The sequence below is a fragment of the Cervus canadensis genome, chromosome 1 (genome assembly GCF_019320065.1).
Source record: "Cervus canadensis isolate Bull #8, Minnesota chromosome 1, ASM1932006v1, whole genome shotgun sequence".
NCBI lineage: Eukaryota > Metazoa > Chordata > Mammalia > Artiodactyla > Cervidae > Cervus > Cervus canadensis.
The window spans coordinates 18288880-18308944 of NC_057386.1; the positions used below are offsets into that span (position 1 = coordinate 18288880).

A 20065-nucleotide genomic window follows, 5' to 3' on the forward strand; every position below is an offset into this window, starting at 1 on the left:
ACCAATCAAGTCTAGCCTGGATTTTGCTCTGATTGTGTTTTCATTTCTAGTGGTGGGGCAGTCTTACACTTACAACTTACTTTATATCATGAAAGCCTGACACATAAGCAAAATAACTAAACACAATGTAGATTTTCTTTAAAAAAAAAAAAAAAAAAAACTCTTAAAGTGGTGCTGTCTAGGTGGTGGATATGATTGTATAAGTACTTTGATTTTATGCTTTTTAATGTTAGTTTTAAATTTCATAAGTGTATTCTTCCCCCTTTCCCCTTCCCTTTTTTCTCTTTTTAAAAGTGTTGTGTATAAAAATTGCCCAACACACCATCAGAAAGGACCCTTACCCTCTTTGGTCTTCCTGTATAAAATACTAGCCAGTATTTCTTTTTACATTAATGCCCCCTTTGTTGGGCACAGCTCCCCTATTAGCACCTTTTTTGCATGCATATATGTAGAATTATCTCTTGTTCATCACCTGTTAAATATCACTAGGAAGGGAAGAATATATTATTGGAATATTTTTGGTTTGTCTCTCTGTTCTGTCTGTCAGGATAATATTGGACATCGCTTACTCCAGAAACATGGGTGGAAGCTGGGCCAGGGATTGGGAAAATCTCTTCAGGGTAAGTTTTTTAATTAAATATACCAAGAAAAAAAAAAAAATATACCAAGAAAAAAGAAAGAAAAAATGTTTCTGATGCAGATCTTATGTCTGAATATATTTGCTGTCTTTCTTTAAAAAGTGTTTGGGCTTTGCCCCCGCTGCCTTTTATCCCCTAGAGTAGTCTGTTTTTCCTATAACTGTATTTGAAATCACTATTAAGCTAATAATTTGCAAGAGTAAGCTGCTGTGTCATGAATACTTTCAGGTCAAACATACTGTGTATGGCTCAATCTGTTTTTAATTTCTTTTGGTGGAAGTGATGGGTGGGTAAAGTAAATGAAATACGTATGTACTTCACTTTACTTCATAAAGTAAATGAAATCAGAATATACTTTCTTTGTGTCACTTAGTGATGTGTTGTGGCTGCTGTATTTTAAAGAGGATTAATTTCAACAGCAGAGTTTAATTGTTGCCCTCCTGAATTCTTCCTGAAGCTGGTGATTGCCCTGGTTCTTTGTCTCTAATCAGACTCCATGCAATAGTAGAGAGAATAATTAACCTATATGAAACATAAAATGGAAACAGATTTCCTAGGGTTCTCTGAGAGGCCATTTCTCAAGTTCAGGTCAGTCTCTGGGAAATGTATGGTTTAAAGTTTACATTGCATGTATTTTTTTCTTTTTAACTATACTAATCATTTGGATAACAAACAATGCTAACATTTCTGCTTCTGAGTTCTTGCTAGTTGAAAACCAGTCAACCAACTCCATTCACTTATTAGCTCCCTCGTATTCAAGGGCTGCTGTTGTCTGCAGATGTGAACAGTACCTCAGAAATGATGGAAATCATTGTACTTCTACATTTGGTCATGAAGGGTCTTGTTGTATAAAGGGATCTTTGGGGAGAGGTGTACTACTGTTGACTTAAGTTTTTGAATTTGGGAAATGAATTTCCATAATACGAGTGGGCAGTCTATAATCAGTTCACGTGTCTGTATTAACGGGCACAACAGGATGTTTCAGTCTTTACCTCCTTTGCTTTTTAAAGTATACATCCACAGATTCTATTCAGTGCTGACATGAGAAATGCTCAGAAATACATTTCAAATTAATATTTATTACTAAGCATTAACCTGTCCTTTGGGGAGGTAGAAAGATTTGATCACCACTAAACTTGTTTTCCAGTGGTGCAAGAACTCATTGTACACAGTATAAAGAATACTCAACAACTGAGAGCAATTTGTATGGCATAGACCATAGATTTTGTAAGAGACCAGAAAAGAGCAGGGGTCATCAGGACTAAAGTAGAAATGACTTCTTGGAGGTTTAGTCCCAGTGGTTTGCACAGTTAAATGTTGGGTTGGGTTGAATGGAGGTGATAGTTCAGAATAAGGTCTGAAGATTGGATTTGATCTTTCCCCCTACTGTTTGAAACCTCTCTTCCTATTCAGAGATTCCCAGGAGCATTGTTGATTGTTACTGTTTTTGTTCAGGTACACAGGGGAGTAGAATTTGGGGACATCACATAGGGGGCTAGCAAATCTGTTTGAATCCCAGAGTTTTGCATTGTAAGCATTGGAGACTTCAAAGTACAACTAGAATTGGCAGAGAAAAAGAGTGAGAGAGACATATAGCAAGCGAGTTTAAGAAAGGTGCTCTGTGATGGTCTAAAGAGGTGGGATGGGGAGGGAGGTGGGAGGGCGGTTTAGGAGGGGAGGGACCTGTGTATACCTATGGCTGATTCATGTTGATGTATGGCAGAAGCCATCACAATATTGTAGAGTAATTATCCTCCAATTAAAAATAAAATAAAATTTTAAAAAAGATTAGGTAAATGGGTACTTAACTATTTTTGGGTGATGGAAAATTATTGTTTCATTTTAAGAATACTTTCAAATTTGAGTCTCTTTAAACTTTGAATTCCTTGAAAAAAGAAATCAGATTTTATCCATATTTCACATTCATCTCTGTGGTGATTGGCATGTAATAAGCACTCAATAACTCATCAATCCATTATTTATTTAAAATAAAAGATAAATTTGAAGTCCATCCATTTTTTTTTCTTTTTAATTGTGGCAAAGCCCACGTAACATACAATTGCCATTGTAACCATTTGTAAGTGTACATTTTGGTAGTGTTTACTAAATTCACATTGTTTTTCAAAGCCCATCTGTCTTGAATGGCTAGTACGGTCTCTACCCTTCAAAAAGAATGGGACCTTATTCTCCTGCCAGCATTAAGGGGTGACTTTAATTGTCTTGGAAATGGCTCTTTTATTTTTTTAGTGTCACATTCAACATTGTACAGACATTGAGTTGATTTCTTTTACATAGCTCTTTCTGTAATACCCACATAGTTTGACTAGAATATAGCCGCATTTATGACATATTGAGATAATTCATGACAAATTTTTTTCATTGTACCAAATCTTTGCTACAAATAACCACTGAAGAAAACCCTATTGCTTTGCAGAAAATCATAATGCCTTCTTACTACTGCATAGACTAATCACTGCAAATAATTTCTAGGTTCATGGCTTTGTAAGTTCTTTGTATTTACTTGTTTATTGTCAACTTTTAGTTGCTTTTGTTTGATTTTAGGCTCTTAACATTTTTTAACATGCAGTCATCCACTGAATTTAAACCTGATCTTTTCAAGATTTTGTTAACATTTAAAAATTATTGCAAGCCCTGCGAGACTTTACAGAGTGCTAGTCTTTGGGGCTGCAGTGTATATAACTTGTCACTGGATAGGTTGGAGAATAGGGCATGCTAACTCTGAAACAGAATTCTTTGTGGCACGATAGAAAATTCAGCTTTGTTAGGTGGGTTTAATTTTGTACTTGAATTTCCCTTATTCACCTTTTGTTCTCCCTTAATATTTATTAGGGCTTCCATAGTGGTGCTAGTGGTAAAAGAACCCGCCTGCCAATGTGGGTTAGACATAAGAGACACCAGTTGGATCCCTTTTGGGAAGATCCCCTAGAGAAGGGAATGGCAACCCATACCGGTATTCTTGCCTGGAATATCCCATGGACAGAGGAGCCTGGAGGGCTTCAGTCTATGGGGTTGCACAGTTGGACATGACTGAAGCGATTTAGCACACATCACAGTGCTTATTAAAATATTTCAAAAGTTAAAATTTGTGTGTGGCAGATAAGTGATTGTTAGTATTAAAGAAAAATAAAAGACTTGTAGAAAAGGTTGTTGACAAGATACCTGAAGGAAACAACAATAAAGAAAGGCCTGCTGATGAGAAATATTATGAACGGTTGTGGTTTTGTTTTTTTTTAATGGAGGCAGAAAGTGTGTTTAATTTGGAATAAACAGATGATAGTTGTATTTTGTGGGTGTTGAATTTGGTTCTTGAAATTGTTTTATGACCTTCTGACAGCTTTGAAATAGAATGGAATGTAGCTCAAAATCTTTATTTTGCTATGAAATAGGTAAGTAGATGTAGCCCAGAAGTGGTTCCTAAACTTTCTTTGTTATATTGTCTAAGAGCTGTTTGATGATTTAACTGATTTTTTGGTCACAAACAAAAGTTCATCCCCTGAGACAAATGAAGAGGTATGATATATTTCCTTTAGAGGGTTCAGTCAGTAACAGTCAACCAGCATTAGCTCAGCTATGAGATAATAATGTATTCTAGTTATACCAGTTGTAAATAATGTAAGTCATGGGCAAAGTAAATAAGATTGTTCCTGCTCTTCAGGTTTATTTTCCAGTCCTCTAAGTCTTGCTTTTTAAACTTACGGTACACTTTTGAAGGTTTTTTGAGGCCAGGGACTGTGTTTTATATTTTTTAGTATGTGATCCATTGAATACTTAATTGACAAATTGCTTTAAGTTCCTTGAGAGTAGGGATTCTCTTTTATTTTTGTTTAGAAGCACTTGGTATAGGGTATGAAGCAGTGTGAACAGCATTTGGAAACTTAGGATTTAGGTTTGAGTTTGGCTCTGCCACTTACTTTAAGTAAAGGGACAAGTTGAATTATTTGTTTCAGCAATAAATGAGGATTAAAATCTTTGCCTATATTCTTGCAGTGATTATGAGGATAAAGTAATTAAGTGAAGTTACTTTATGCAAACTGTAAAACACTATATAAATGCTAATTGTTATTAACACCTCAATTGTATGGTGTATATTTAGACATTTTAACTGAATTTGAGTTAATCTTTAGGTATTCATCAAAAGCCTAAGTGTCATAAAAATCATAGAGAAGCCTCTATCTTACTACTCTCTATCTCCCAGAATTTGTAGCAGTAGTAGCTAAGATACTAATATGTGCTATTATTGGTTGAATGGCATCACCAACTCTATCAACATGAGTTTGAGCAAGCCCTGGGAGTTGGTGATGGACAGGGAAGCTTGGTGTGCTGGTCCTCAGGGTCACAAAGAGTCGGACACAACTGAGCAACTGAACTGAACTGAATATGTGCTAGATATTTGACTCCCAGCTCTGTGCCTTTAATGCTATGTATGTTTTAGGGTCCTAAGTCCCTAATTTTGCTATTTGTTTCAGTAATTCTGAGCTCTTCAGTTCAGTTCAGTCACTCAGTCGTGTCTGACTCTTTGCGACCCCTTGAACCGCAGCACGCCAGGCCTCCCTGTCCATCACCAACTCCCGGAGTCCACCCAAACCCATGTCCATTGAGTCGGTGATGCCATCCAACCATCTCATCCTCTGTCGTCCCCTTCTCCTCCTGCCCTCAATCTTTGCCAGCATCAGGGTCTTTTTCAAATGAGTCAGCTCTTTGCATCCAGTGGCCAAAGTATTGGAGTTTCAGCTTCAACATCAGTCCTTCCAATGAACACCCAGGATTGGTTGGATCTCCTTGTAGTCCAAGGGACTCTCAAGAGTCTTCTCCAGCATTAATTCTTCTGCGCTCAGCTTTCTTCACAGTCCAACTCTCACATCCATACATGACCACTGGAAAAACCATAGCCTTGACTAGCCGGACCTTTGTTGACAAAGTAATGTCTCTGCTTTTCAATATGCTGTCTAGGTTGGTCATGACTTTCCTTCCAAGGAGGAAGCTTCTTTTAATTTCATGGCTTGCAATCACCATCTGCAGTGATTTTGGAGCCCAGAAAAGTAAAGTCAACCACTGTTTCCACTGTTTGCCCATCTATTTGCCATGAAGTGATGGGACCAGATGCCATGATCTTAGTTTTCTGAATGTTGAGCTTTAAGCCAACTTTTTCACTCTGCTCTTTCACTTTCATCAAGAGGCTCTTTAGTTCTTCTTCACTTTCTGCCATAAGGGTGGTGTCATCTGCGTATCAGAGGTTATTGATATTTTTCCTGGCAATCCTGATTCCAGCTTGTGCTTCTTCTGGCCCAGCGTTTCTCATGATGATGATGTACTGAGCTCTTGAAGTGAAGTGAAGTGAAGTGAAGTGAAGTCACTCAGTCGTGTCTGACTCTGTGACCCCATGGATTGCAGCCTAAGAGGCTCCTCTGTCCATGGGATTTTCCGGGCGAGGATACTGGAGTGGGTTGCCATTTCCTTCTCCAACTGAGCTCTTAGTTACATCTAAAAGAGCCTCAGTCACTAAGCAGTGGGGTTGGGACAACTGTAAAGAAGTTGGATCCCCACTGTCATACCTTACCCCAAAACATATTCTAGATGAATAAAATATTTAAATGTAAAAAATAAAATCATAAAATCATTAAAATGAACAATAGGATACTTATTAAAGATAATCTTATAATAAGGAGAACTTTTCTAAGTTCAACTCCAAACCCAGAAATCCTTAAAAGAAGGATTAATTTGACTATATTTTATCATAATAAGGTAACAATAACTGAGCAAACCGGGGGAAATATCTGTAATATCTCATTGTAGACAGAGGTATGGGTATGTGAAATGCTTGTAACCTAAATAGAAAGGGGGAAATGCTATGATCACTGTTTACAGAAAAGTATTGCAGATGACCTTTAGGAATATGAAAAGATTCTCATTTCTGTTCATATTAGAGATAATGAATATTAAACTATGAGATATCATTTTTTACTTGTTGGCTTGGAAAAGGCTTTAAAAAAGACTAGCCTGGTCAGATTTGGGGAAAATAGGTTCTTATAGCCAGTGAGACTATAAACTGATAAAACCACTATAGAGAACAATTTGAATTACTTAAAGATTAAAATGCATGTATCCTTAGATCCAACAATTCTGTTTCTGTCTAACTTATTCATGAAATGCACAAAATAATGTATGATTGAAATTATTCATTATATCACTGTGATAAAAGATTGGAAATAAGTCTACCATATTTCCTTGATCCTAAGACATTTTTTCATATTTTAATAAAGGTAAAATCAGATGTACCTTGTTAATGGCATTAAAGTTATAATGGCAGCTTATAAAATTTCTTAGTGGCACATAAAACAGTGTGTTTCTATTTTCCATTATTTTAAATGGAATACACATCAACCCAGCTGCTAACCAGCTTCTAAAACATAGCTGCCTGTTTATTGATTTTTTTTTTAAATTAAGATACAAAGTATACATTTCTTCCTGATTACCAGATAATTACTATGGTTCTTGACAGTTGCTTTCTCTGTTGTAACATGTCCATAGCTTTTGTTGATACTTAGGCAGCTTTCCCAAAGTCCTACAAGTTGTATGTGAAATGTATTATATCTCCAGGTTTCTCATATATCTTTTTCTTAAAAATGTTGAATTAGATTTTTGAGATTGAAGCATAAAAATTTGATTGTATGAAATTGTTGGCTGGAAAATGTGTCAAGAAAGATGAACTGAAGCATTTCACTGTGAAACATTAAAAGGGTACATTCTGTGGGGTTTGTGCATATATTTGTTTCTTATTTGCTTGACTGTGCAGAGAAAAATCATTGTTAAGGCAGACTGTGAAGGGAAAGTGAGTTGCTTTTTACTGTATCCCTTTTAAAATTTGATATGATATACTATTAACTACTAAAAAAAATGTAGAAAGAAAAGAATTGTTTTGAAAAAGATTCACAGTAGACAGAATCCAAGCAGAGTAGAGTTGGTTTCTTTAGTGTTTCTTTGGTTTTATGTATGTATCCCTCCTCCCACTCTAGTTTCAGTTAGCAAACAAATGGTAAATATAGTTGGGTAAACCCTGCATTAGCTAAGCCCCAGCAGTGCTTATATTAATAGATTTTATGACTAAAGAAAAGCTAGATTTGAATTCCATACAGTAGAAATATGTAGTGTTAAAGTTTGGGCTTTATTGTTAAGTTAGAATGTTGAGTTTTAAAACCATACTGACTTCTAAGAAAAATCATTCTTTGGCTGGAGAAAAATAGGTTTCCTTTAATACTATGGTGACATAGATAAATGTTCTGGATAGGATATTTGTAAAAAGCTGAGCTGTTCTACTTCCGTAGTTTCCCTTTGAAATTTGTTTTCATGGATTATGTGCCAAGTCTAGAATCCAGACATTCTGCATGTCAGTATGGATTGTCAGAAAGGTTTAGTTTATACTTGGTGCTGGTCTAGCTGAAGGAGCCTGGAATGATCTTTGTTCCCTGGTAATTAAATGAGCTGTGCAGTCTTTATGCGTTTCCAAAGGTAAGCATAATTTTTGTAATTCAGGTATCAAATTTAGTAAAATATAGATTATATATAACCTCTGACTATCTTAATGGAATTTAGTTAATATAAACAAATGAGTTGAATCCAGTTAGTAAACAAAATTAGAATTGACAGTCTGTAGTAAAAAGTCTAGATTTTAGGGCTAGAGTAGAAATGAAAAGGGATTGGGGGAGATGAGAAGGGGAAATGGTGAACTCACATGCTGTATAGACTACTTGTTTCTCAGTATAGAGATTGTTGCATTTAAAGACAGACGTTAAATATATGTTAAGGTGTTATTTAATCAGAAGACATTAAATATATTTCAAGTTCATGCAAAATGATTAGGAAGTAGCAAATTTTTCTAAATTTAGATCAGATTTTTTTTTTTACTAAGAAAAGAGTACACCAGTTATAGAAGCAGTTTGGACATTATCAAGATAGATTACTTTAAAAGAAGCACTCACTGGTAAAGAATTATATTAAAATAGTTGCACTTTTATTAAATACTATGTTCAAGAGACCATAATAAAGAGTATACATGACATTGTGAGATACTACCCTTACTCTCATGAGTTTGCCATTTATTTTAGGAGATAAGTGGAAGAAACTGTAAGAGTAAACTCTGTAAGGATAAATGACTAGGGAAGACCTCACAATGAAGTCTTAAGGAGGGAGGAATAGGTATTATCAAAGAAAGAGATACTGATATATACAAGGTGATTATAGTTGACAAAGAGTAGGTGTGGCTGGCTAGAGCAGAAAATGTCCATTGGGCAGTAAATGTCACACTTTAAATGCAGAAGAACTTATCAAGATACATATTTTTTAAATGTTGAACTTTAATATATAAAAGAAAGGATGGAAAAAACCACAGTTATTTGGTTGAAGCAGGGTTCTGGGTGTCCAAGAGCAATTGAGAAACCATAACTAGAAAGCAGTAATGGGAAATTGGTTCATATAGGCACACATCTAATATTATCTTAACTAATACCTCGTTTTATTCTTTTTTACAATATTTTTAATTGGAGGATAATTGCTTTACAATGTTATGGTGGCTTCTGCCATACAACATGAATCAGCCACAAATATATGTATGTCCCCTCCCTCCTGAATCTCCTCCCACTGCCTACCTCATCCCACCCCTCTAGTTTGTCACAGAGCATTGGGTTGAGTTTCCTGTCCCCATATAGCAGCTTCTCCCATTGTCTGTCTATTTAACACATTTAATTCTTAAAGGAGGACTGTGTTATTCTGGCTTTGCAGAGGAAGAAACTGAGGCTTAAAGAAGTTGAGCAAGTAAATGACAATATCAAAATTCAAACCTTGGTCTTTCTGACTCCAAAACCCATGCTGCTAACTAACTGCCACACTGAATGTAGAAGGCTGCTCCAGTTTGGAACTTTATTTTGTAAACCAAAGGCAGTTTTTGATAAGAAGAGAGGTATAGACTTATCTAGCAGATAGAAATATTAAAGCTAATTTAATCAGAAATTCATTTTACAGATGAAGAAATATAGGTTTAGGGTTCCACAGTGTTGAAAGGCAGTCCCTAGGTCTCTTGATTTGTGATCTATTGTTCTTTCCATTATACCAGTTAGCACCTTGGTGGTAGAAGTTAAGTACGAATCTAGCCAAAGTATGACTGAAGATGAAGATGTAAAACCATTTAGAAAGTTGTCTAGATATGAGTTGATAAGGGCATAGAATAAAATGATAGCAGTGGAACTGGAAAGGAAAGTGTAATTATGAAGGATGATAAATTAACTAGGAAGCATAATGTATAGTTGATTCATGCATATGTCTTGCTAGCAAGCCTTTGTTCACTGGATTTAGTATAATAGCTAGCACTTAAGTGTTTACAAAGTGCTTGCCACATGTATAGTCTAATTTAAGTCCTCTCTGGGGTAGTTACTCCTTTTTTACAGATGAGGAGATTGACATTTTAAGCAATTCTTTGCCCAAAATCTTACAGCACATAAGTAGTAGAATCATGTTGCCAAAAACCTATGCTTCTAATCAGTATGCTATCTGTAATGTACTTAAATGCTGTGTGGTGGCTTACTTCTGTCTTCTGGAGAAATGTGATGGTGGTGAGAAATAAAGTACTGCATAATTGAAATGTACAATTGTTACTCTGGTTGGAAAAAAAGTAGGTAGCTTTGAATGTGATATTTTTTCTTAGAGCACTTGAAGTGGTCATTTATCTTCTTGATGATAAATATAAATTTGTATAAATTCACTGGAAACTTGAGGCTAGATTGAGTAGTAAGAACCTTGGCCACAATTTTAAGAGTGAAAGATAATTGATCTCCAGGGGTAAAGAGAATCCTGTAATTTCTTGTCTCATACTATAATTTCCCCCTTTATTTTTTCTTACACTTTATATTTCTCTTGTGGTATTTTTAACATTCTACCTTGAATAATTTGTATTTATGTGTCTCTTAACTCTCGTTAGACTATAAACTCCTAAATGATAACAATTACTAGGCATATATGTGTTTTCTGTTGTTGCTTTTCAATATGTTTTTTTATTCTGCATACAGTTAACTGAATCTGTAGAATGTGCCAGATCTGTACTGTCTTAAGAGTTAAGGAATGAATAAGATGTAGCTCTTGTCTCCAGAGGTTTATGTCTAATATAGACACAAGTGTAACAAATAAATGTAGTGCAGTATAATACTGTAGTTGTGAAGTTGAAGGTACAGTGGGGGCTTAATAGAGAATTGAAAAACATAACTTAGAATTTTAACTTATTTCTTGAATGATTTAATAAGTGAAAGATCTCATTGTGAAAATAAGGAGGCAAACAATTGTACTGGCATCTGCCAAACTATACTTGTTAGTTAATTGATACATGGAATCATCACATTCTTCCATAAGAAGCACTGGTATTTAAAAGTAGAACCAAATATAAACATGATAAGAACACAAAGTTTAAAAGTACAATTTGTGAGAAATATATTTTGATAAAGAAAAAAGCTAAAAACGAAAATATTTATTTAAAATGGCTACCAAAATTTGAAGTAATGGGTTGTACATTTAGAAAAGGGAACAAAATAATATTATCTTACATGTGTAAATGTGGTTTATTAATTCAAATTCAGCCTTTTCTGTCTTACTGAGTCTTTTGAAATCTGTGATGTAGATAACTCTGTAACCAAATAAGTTAGAAAATCTAGCTGGAGCTTTGAAGGAAAGAGCAGAGGACAGTCTCAGGAGTAGGACTTGGAAGCTCCGATGCCTGTTGGGGCCAGGTGGTAACATACACAGCTGAAGCCCACTGAACTTGAGACAGTAGTAGGAGGTAGTGTGAGTTGCGCCGTGTCTGGAGAGGAATAACCGCCACTCAGCTAGATCCTGCTCATTGTTACTGTTTAGGAATATAGTCTCATATGTTGCCAGACCTGAATTTAAAAAACAAAACCAGAAATCCAGATATTCTGGTGAAACTTAATAATTGATAAATGTTGGCTCAAAGTTTAAAATAATCTGAGATAAACAAACATATGTAAGGCCTGTACTTGATTCACAGGTTACTACTTTATTACCTCATTTGAAATTTGACCTGTGTTTAAATTCAAGCTCTGCAATCAGTAAGTGGTGTGACCTTTCCTCAGTATACTCAAATCTTTAAAAGATTTCAGAATTGTTTGGGGAATTAAACATGATGGCATATAAGCTTTACACCTGTATCTTATCTCATTTTCCTCTCCCAATAGTAGGGTGGGAGATAATGCCACTTTAAATAGATTGAGAAACTTAAGTGTTTATGCATAGTCAAACTGCTGAGGATAGTAGCTGTGTTTATAACATAAATCTTCTGACCTCTACTCTAGTACTTTTACCATTAGACGGGTGATTCTCAAGCTTTAGTGAGCAGCAGAATCACTTTGGGTGCTTGTTAAAAATGTAGATTCCCAACCAGTACAACTCAGCAGATCTGCGGTAGGGTTCAGGAAATTACATTTTAAATAAGCTCCCCAAGTAATTTGCTTTAGATCATATGAATAAATAAGCTTCTGAGAATGTTACCCTCACTGTACCAAGTAGGGGTAGACAGTTGGTTCTTTGGCTCATCCAAAATAGATTAGTGATTTTTAGTCTGATTTAGTATAATGCTATTAATTTTTCTTATAATCTTATCTTTATCCTGATTTACACTGTTTCCTACATTATTATTTCTGGACTTCTTGCCCTGGATTAGTTTGCATGATTAAAATGAAACTGGTTTGTGTGGAAACTGGTTTCTCATATTTCTTACGAGAGTGGCATGTCCAAGAAACTTAAAAGTAGCAGTATATAAAATTAGTATATACAATATACCAATATATAAAATTAGTATATAATCATCATGATTTCATTGTAATTAGAGTAGTCCAATCAGGTGGAAACAGTTGAAAATATAAAATGTCACTGGTTAGCCAATATTTGAAAAGTCAAAACTAAGAGGAGACAAAAATGCCGTCGAAGTTGTATGGAATCATAGACTTTAGAACTGGAAAAGAAAATTTCTATGGATAACCCAGGATCTCTGGACTGTTTAGAAGAGACTCCAGAGGAAATGAGATTTTTCAGTAATTTCAATCTATTTGACTTTCTGAATTTACTTCTACATTCCATGTGGACTTCATCTATTACAAATTCGGTATACAGTGGATTAATAACTTAACTATTCAGTACACATTCATAGGTGTTAGTGTATTTCTCAGGTGACAGAAATAGTAAAGTAGTAAGCATTTTGACAGTGTTCAAGTTTTTCTGTTTTGTTTAGGCTTAATTAATTTTCTTAGGTGATTTGTACCTAAGAAAATTGTTTGTACCTGATAAATGTACCTGAGAAGTTTCTTAGGTGATCTGTTTTAATTTGGAGAAAGTCTTGCTGAAGTGTACTTGGTTCTTTTGCTGCTGCTGCTAAGTTGCCTCAGTTGTGTTTGACTCTGTGCAACCCCATAGATGGCAGCCCACCAAGCTCCCCCATCCCTGGGATTCTCCAGGCAAGAACAATGGAGTGGGTTGCCATTTCCTTCTCCAATGCATGAAAGTGAAAAGTGAAAGTGAAGTCACTCAGTCATGTCCGACTCTTAGCGACCCCATGGACTGCAGCCCACCAGGCTCCTCTGTCCATGGGATTTTCCCAGGCAGGAGTACTGAAGTGGGTTGCCATTGCCTTCTCTGTCATTCTTTTGGCTTAGATTTAATATTTGTGTAATCTTTTCAAACTCAGTGGTCACTCTTGTTAATTGAATGATAATATGGGAAGGATTTGGGGTAGATGATAATTTTCTCCTTCAGTAAATAGGACTGTTTCATTATCACCACGTTGTGGTAGAACATTAGAATCTACCACAGCTTCTTAGAGTATTTTTAATTTTAAGGTACTTTAAAATGCCAGTTTTGGAAATGAAAGGACAAATTGATTTTTTAATTTTCTGAGGCCTTAAGACAACAGTGTTCGAGTTTAGCAGCATCATAGTGAAATGTTAGGGTTTACAAAGCATCGTCTATTTGTTGTCTGTTTTGATCTACATGCCAGTCCTGAAAGTGGAGATAATGTCTCCGTTTTGCTGGAGAGGCTGCAGAGACTCACTCACTAGTTGTCCAGAGTGACACAAGTGTTTAGAAGTTACCTCTTACAAGAGAACTGAGATTTTGTAGCCACCTTTTTTAGGGACTACCTAGAAAAATATAGAAAGAAAATAAAGGTGAGTTGAGAAGGGTTTGAGGTGTAGGGTTAAGGAAGAGCAGTTTAAATGGAGCTGGAAAACATTTTGGGGTTTAAGAGTGATCTTGGAATATTAAAGAATTCTCAGTGTAGTTATGTAGTAACTTAATAAAGTGAATACAACTCTAAGAAAACACTGGATTGTTGGATTATTACAATACCATAGGACTTACTACTATACCATCTACATTGTTGTTTAGCCACTAAGTGGTGTCTGACTCTTTTGTGACCCCATGGACTGTAGCCCACCAAGCTTCTCTGTCCATGGGATTTACCAGGCAAGAATACTGGGAGTAGGTTGCCATTTCCTTCTCCAGAGGATCTTCGTGACCCAGGGATCCAACCTACGTCTCCTGCATTGGCAGGCAGATTCTTTACCACTGAGCCACCAGGGGATTGTTTTGAGGCCCTGTCAACTGATAAAACAATGAAATAAATATATGTATGCTTAACCAAGAGAAGCAAAACAAAACTAACCTTTTCTTAATATATTAGATTACATGATTAAAATTGAACTATTTTGTCCTAGAAAGTAGCTCTGATTGTTTGGAAAGATGGAAGGATTTTTAGGTCATAGTTTTTTAAACTTGTGCCCTTAAAAAAAAACACCTGTGCCTGAAAATAAAAATAACCTGGTTGTTGTATACATTATTAAACAGTCTGTGGCAAAAATATGGTTAGTTTTTGTAGCACTAGAGAATTTGGATTCTATTTTGAGTAGGAATTCTTTAAAAAAAAAAACAAAAAAACTTAAAGGGTATACTCATAGGGTATAATTAATATACTTGGTGTTTACTAAGAAGTAGATATCTAAGTGATCATTATTTTTATGCTCCTGAAGACTTATTTTAAGGAAAAATTTGCAGAAGTAAAGCTTTGGTTTGGAAATAATACACCACTTTTTACCCAGAAAGTATTTCTGAAAGTTGTATGTAATCACTGTTTTTTTAAATGAATGAAATTATATTTAAACACACTAACATAGCTTACTATAGAGTCTTACTTTGAGTAGTTTTACAAATCAGAGAATAGTCACCATCCTAATTTTGTATTATTCTTGATTTTCACATATATATTTGAGTTGCTTAAAGTAAGAAATAAATTTAAGATGTCAGGTCAGATTCGTGGCTTTTTAGAAATAGAACTGGTGACTTTCTGATGGCTTTTATATTTACTTCTGCCTTATTAGGGTCAGTCTTTGAAAACAATTTTAGACTTCTTTGAAAGACGTTAGACATTTTAAGGCTTTTTGAACCATACATGCATTGGGTCCACAAATGTTATTTTCTACTCCCTCATGCCATAAGTTTATATTGGTAAGATTATTTTGCCTAATTATAGATAATTCATGGGGTATAGGACTTTGTTTTAATTACTGACATAAAAAATATGCCCAAAGCCTTCCAGTAATGCCTGGTATGTAGAAACAACTCAATAATTATTTTTTATTGGATGAATCTCAGCAAAGGAACAGGCAGCAGAGGTAAATTGTAGTGTTATCTTATCTGCTGACTGTCCAGAAACGGTTTTAATCACTTTGGAAGCTTCTTCATTTCTAATTTGTTTCTGTAGAGAAGTCATGTGTCTTCTGTTTGTGAAATGTGCTGTTTATCAGATTATGGTTCTTCACTATTTTTTCCCCAGTTGTCCTTTTCCTGGAGTTTGTTTAAAAAAAAAAAAGAAAGAAAATTTTCTCTATAGCTCAGTTCTTTGGGCCAGTTTTGTATATTGGAGTATCCTAAAGTGTTTCAAAATCGAAACTGATTAATGGAAGGGCTCATTCTCAGAAACTGTGGCTGTAAGCAATCAGTGAATTTTCATATTTGGCCTTATTCTCTCTTCAGTAAGTTATAATACCTTTACGTTTTAGCAAGAGATGTGTACATGAGTATTTTAGCACATGTGTCATTGTAGAAGTAAGCCTACCTTCTAAAATATAGAGTGTACAGTACCAGTTGATCAATGAAACCTCATTAAAAGTTTTTTCCATCTCTTTAAAAAATTTTTTATTGAGGTGCAGTTGATATAGAATATTATTTTGGTTTCAGGTATACAGCATAATGATTCAATACTTGTATATATATATATTTAAAGTTTTTATTTAGAAAATATGAATATCAGTTTTTCCCCCTCACATGAATACATTGATAGTAGAATTTTCTATGAGTAGTATGTTTTTTTTCCCACCCATGTCCCGTCAGCTAGATCAGTCAGAGTATCTATATATAGATCTTTGGCTGAAGAGGACAGTTTCTTCTAAGGAAAGTATTTAGTGTTCTGGTTGAAGTTGCTTCCTTTGAAATGAAATAAACAACAAAATGTTCTTATTTTAATGTATTTTAAGAAATACTCGTCCCTGTTAAGAGAAACCAAGAAATAAGAGAAACTGGATTTAGTTCAATTTGTATTAAAAAGAAGTTGAGTTTTCTAGGGGCTTATTGTATTAGCAAACATTCTTTTGCTACTTACCATTGAAAAGTCATCAGTATAGGTTGTTACTCAGGTATGCCACAGTAGTGTTCTTTATCATAGGATTTATCATTGATCACAAATGAATAAATGAGGGTTTGTTGTTGTTGTTTTTTTTTTAAATACTGCAGCCTCTTCATGTACGTATGCTTCAGTATCTTTTCCCAGTGGGATTTTTCCTTGGTCTGGAACCTCTAATGAAAAAAAATTACAACTTGGCGGAGGCAGCAGTGTTACCTTCAGATTGTTTTTAAAGCCAGACTGTTTTCTCTGAGTGGACTAATTGTAAATGTGACAGGCCTTTCGATGCCAATTTCTCTGGAGTTCCTGGTGTTCTTCAAAGTTTGGCTTTATTGTGTGCAGAAAGAAAGATGTTGGTGGGCTTGGGAAGAGTTCATTAAAAGGAAACATAGTTCTAAGAAAGTCTACCTCAAAAGTTTTATTCATTCATAACAGAACTCAAATGTGCCAGTTTTCCAAGCACTGAAAAATCTAAGGTTATTTTCCAGACCTTTTATTTATTATAGTGAGGTCTTGATGATCCCCTCCACGAGACAGTCCTCTTAGAGTTCTTTTAGTGCAGCCAGTGACTTGATAATCACTTGATGATCTGTCTTTGATGTTATTTCCTTAAGGAACAAGTCCCACCTTGGACCTTGAGTATTGATTTAACAGAATGAGTAGTTAAATGAGAGATTGGAAGCGAGAGATAGTTCTCTCACTTTCTCCCACCTTCCCCCCAACCCCCTGCATTGTTGTAGAAGAGGTTGTTCATGTTCTCAAGTAGCAGTACAAAAATCTCATACCCTGATGCAACCGGTATGAAAACTGCGTAGCACAAAGTGTCCTTGCTGCGTCCCCAGCTGAAATTGGGGGAGGGACAAAGCCCAATTTGTTACTTTACCCCATCCTGTCTGCCTGCTAGAAGGCCTGTTTCCTACCCTAATGGTTTCTGCCTAACAAATGGTGTTTCTTTTTTACAGCATTATGATCCTGGACTTGTTGTGGTGATGGTAAACTTAGCAGTGGTAATTTTTTATTTTCAGACTGAATTACTCCTTTGTCATCAGTGCACCAATATGTTAGGCTTACTTTCTCTGTTGTAGCCTTCATCCTTCTGCTTGGTCTTTTTCATTTTCCTTTCCTTTCCTTATGCAACTTGTCTGATCCTTGTTCATTAAAGGGTAATGTTAAGAAGGGATGTATCTGTTTGTGTTAGAATTGCCAAAAAAAAAAAAAAAAATCAGTTAAAACATTAAATTCTGATACTGTAAAAACTTGATTTCCCCACAATATAATGGGCACTAGCACTTGCTACTGCAATTTATAAATAAATTAAAACAAACTTTGACTGCCTTAGAAGGCAAAAGTACTAATGCAGAGTTTATAACAGGGGTTTACAGAGGTAATGAATTTCTACCAAATTTTTCTTGATTCTTAACAAAGCAAATTCTGACAGATCAAAAAAGATATCAAAACAAAAAAAATAACTTTGACATTTCTTTTCAATTCTTTCATTGGACCATTTGTTTTTACCAGTAAATCCCTGATTGAGACGTTATGAAAGTGATATTGCACCTAGGAAGTCATTTTTATAACCTGTCTTAATTTGGTCCTTTTGCTAAAGATTGCAGTCACTGCTTATTTATTATACCATTGGGCATAAGGTAGTAGTGCATTTTTATTTTGTTTAACTGGCAGTTTTTGAGAGTATCTAAAATAAGACTGTTTACAACTTTGTTCTCTTTTCTGGTGTGAGATGTTCTTTATTAAATTTTTTTTTCATGTGATAATTCTCGATTAGCTGCTTATTGTTTAAAAGCAATAATGGGAGATTGGTGATAAGTAATTAAACTTCTGAATTTGTTTTTCATTTCTTTTTGAAACAAAAATCAATCCCACAAATACAGAGCAACTAGATTCAAGTGGTTGCTGGTCACTTTGGAAACAGTTTTTTTTCCCTCTGGGACTAATCCTAGTCATGGGTGTGGCGTTTACTGCTTTTTTTTTACCCCCCAAATTCAGTTTTGCTAATATCTCAGATTTAGCCTGACAAAACTCAACTTTTAGCCCAAAGGTATAATATATATGTGTGTATAACCAAAAAAAAACCAAAAATAAAAAAACAATTGTTTACACCAGCCTGAGTGAAATGATGAGGGAAGTAAACATTGTGTTTTTTCACTAAAGGTATACAACGGATAAGGTAAGTCCTCTTCTCAGTGGGCTTACATCACAATAAACAGCGCAAGTTGTGATGTAAAACAGCTGTGGTAGTAAAGTGCTTGTCTGCCCCATTTTGCTTTGTTTGGCTGGTTATGAGTGGATTAAATATACATTTTTAAAAATCTCCAGCATAGATCAATTAGTTGAAAGTCAATTTTCTTCGCAACTAGTCCTTTTCACAGCTTACTGATTGCCGCAGTCAGTGTTAAATCCACTCTGGAAAAATGGGACCTTAGAGCACCAGTTTAAAAGTAAAACTATTTTTTTCCTCAGGGCAACTAACTGTTGCATTCCTTTTAATTATTTTCACCCCTTCATTTCATTGTAAAGCATCTTTTGAATACAAAGAAATATTAAACACGCTGAGTTGCAGTTATTGAATTTTCCTGTGTCATATTTGAAACTGTGCTCTTCCGATTTAAACATGTCAGTTGACATATTTATTACCAGTTTTAAAAGTGTGTGTGGGAAAATGTCAGTGAACAGTAAGCGTGAAGGGATTCTTGATGGAAAGTTATTTGGGAGTCTTTTTAAAAAGGAATTTCAGGTGTTTTTGATTCTAAACTTCCTGGTGCCGTTGCGTAGAAATGCTTTGCATTACTTATTTAATTTTGCTTTAGTAATCTGGAATCATCCCCAACTGGAAGGTCAGCCAAGGTGGTTAGTTGGGCTTAAACTGGAGAGGTAGGTTTGGTTGTAAGCTGTGAGAATGGCTTGTGTTTGGTTCACTGTAGCTTTCTGGTCTCTGCACTCCAAGGCAAGATCTCTAACCACCCAAACCCAATGTGTAAAGCGAAATGTTGGCTTAGCCTTACATCTCACCTTGATTATATGTTCCTGTTACAGGGAGAACAGATCCCATTCCAATCGTCGTCAAGTATGATGTCATGGGCATGGGTCGCATGGAAATGGAGGTAAATTGATCTCATTGGTTGACTTGTTTTATGGGGTATTTAAAATGGATACTAATTCCAAAATTCAGGTGTAATATTAATATTTTTGAGGGAAAATTAAAATTTATTTTATATTCTCATGTAGTGCTGTCTTTGAGGTAGGTAGGTGGCAAATAATGCCCCTTTTATAAAGAAGTGAGTGATTGCCCCAGCATTATGCCACAAGACAAGATCAGACTTAAACCCAGGCCCTTATGCTCATTTCAGTAGGCTCTGTAGCTCAAATCTTAAAATATTTGTTGTGGTAGAAGCTTTGCCCCTACAGAGCTGTGTCAACAACCTCAGATATGCAGATGATACCACTCTAGTGGCCGAATGGAAGAGGAACTAAAGAGCCTTTTGATGAAGGTGAAAGAGGAGAGTGAAAAAGCTGGCTTAAAACTCACATTCAAAAAACTTAAGATCATGGCATCTGGTCCCATCACTTCATGGCAAATAGATGGGGAAAAAATGGAAACAGTGGCAGATTTTATTTTCAGTGGACGGTGACTGCAGCCATGAAGTTAAGAGAAGCTTGCTCCTTG

General features: G+C 35.3%; 1 protein-coding gene across 8 annotated transcripts in view; it reads left to right on the forward strand.

Annotated features, from left to right (window-relative positions):
- GPATCH8 (G-patch domain containing 8) overlaps positions 1-20065 on the forward strand; it is a 90661-nt gene that overhangs the window by 27865 nt on the left and 42731 nt on the right. For 4 of the 8 annotated variants that reach the window (XM_043466760.1, XM_043466768.1, XM_043466775.1 and 1 more), the window contains 2 exons: positions 548-620; positions 19435-19502. In XM_043466760.1, coding sequence (XP_043322695.1) covers positions 548-620; positions 19435-19502 — 141 coding nt within the window. Of the gene's footprint in view, positions 1-547; positions 621-17345; positions 17391-19434; positions 19503-20065 lie in introns of all 8 variants that reach the window. The other 4 variants (XM_043466790.1, XM_043466798.1, XM_043466807.1 and 1 more) reach the window with 2 other exon arrangements.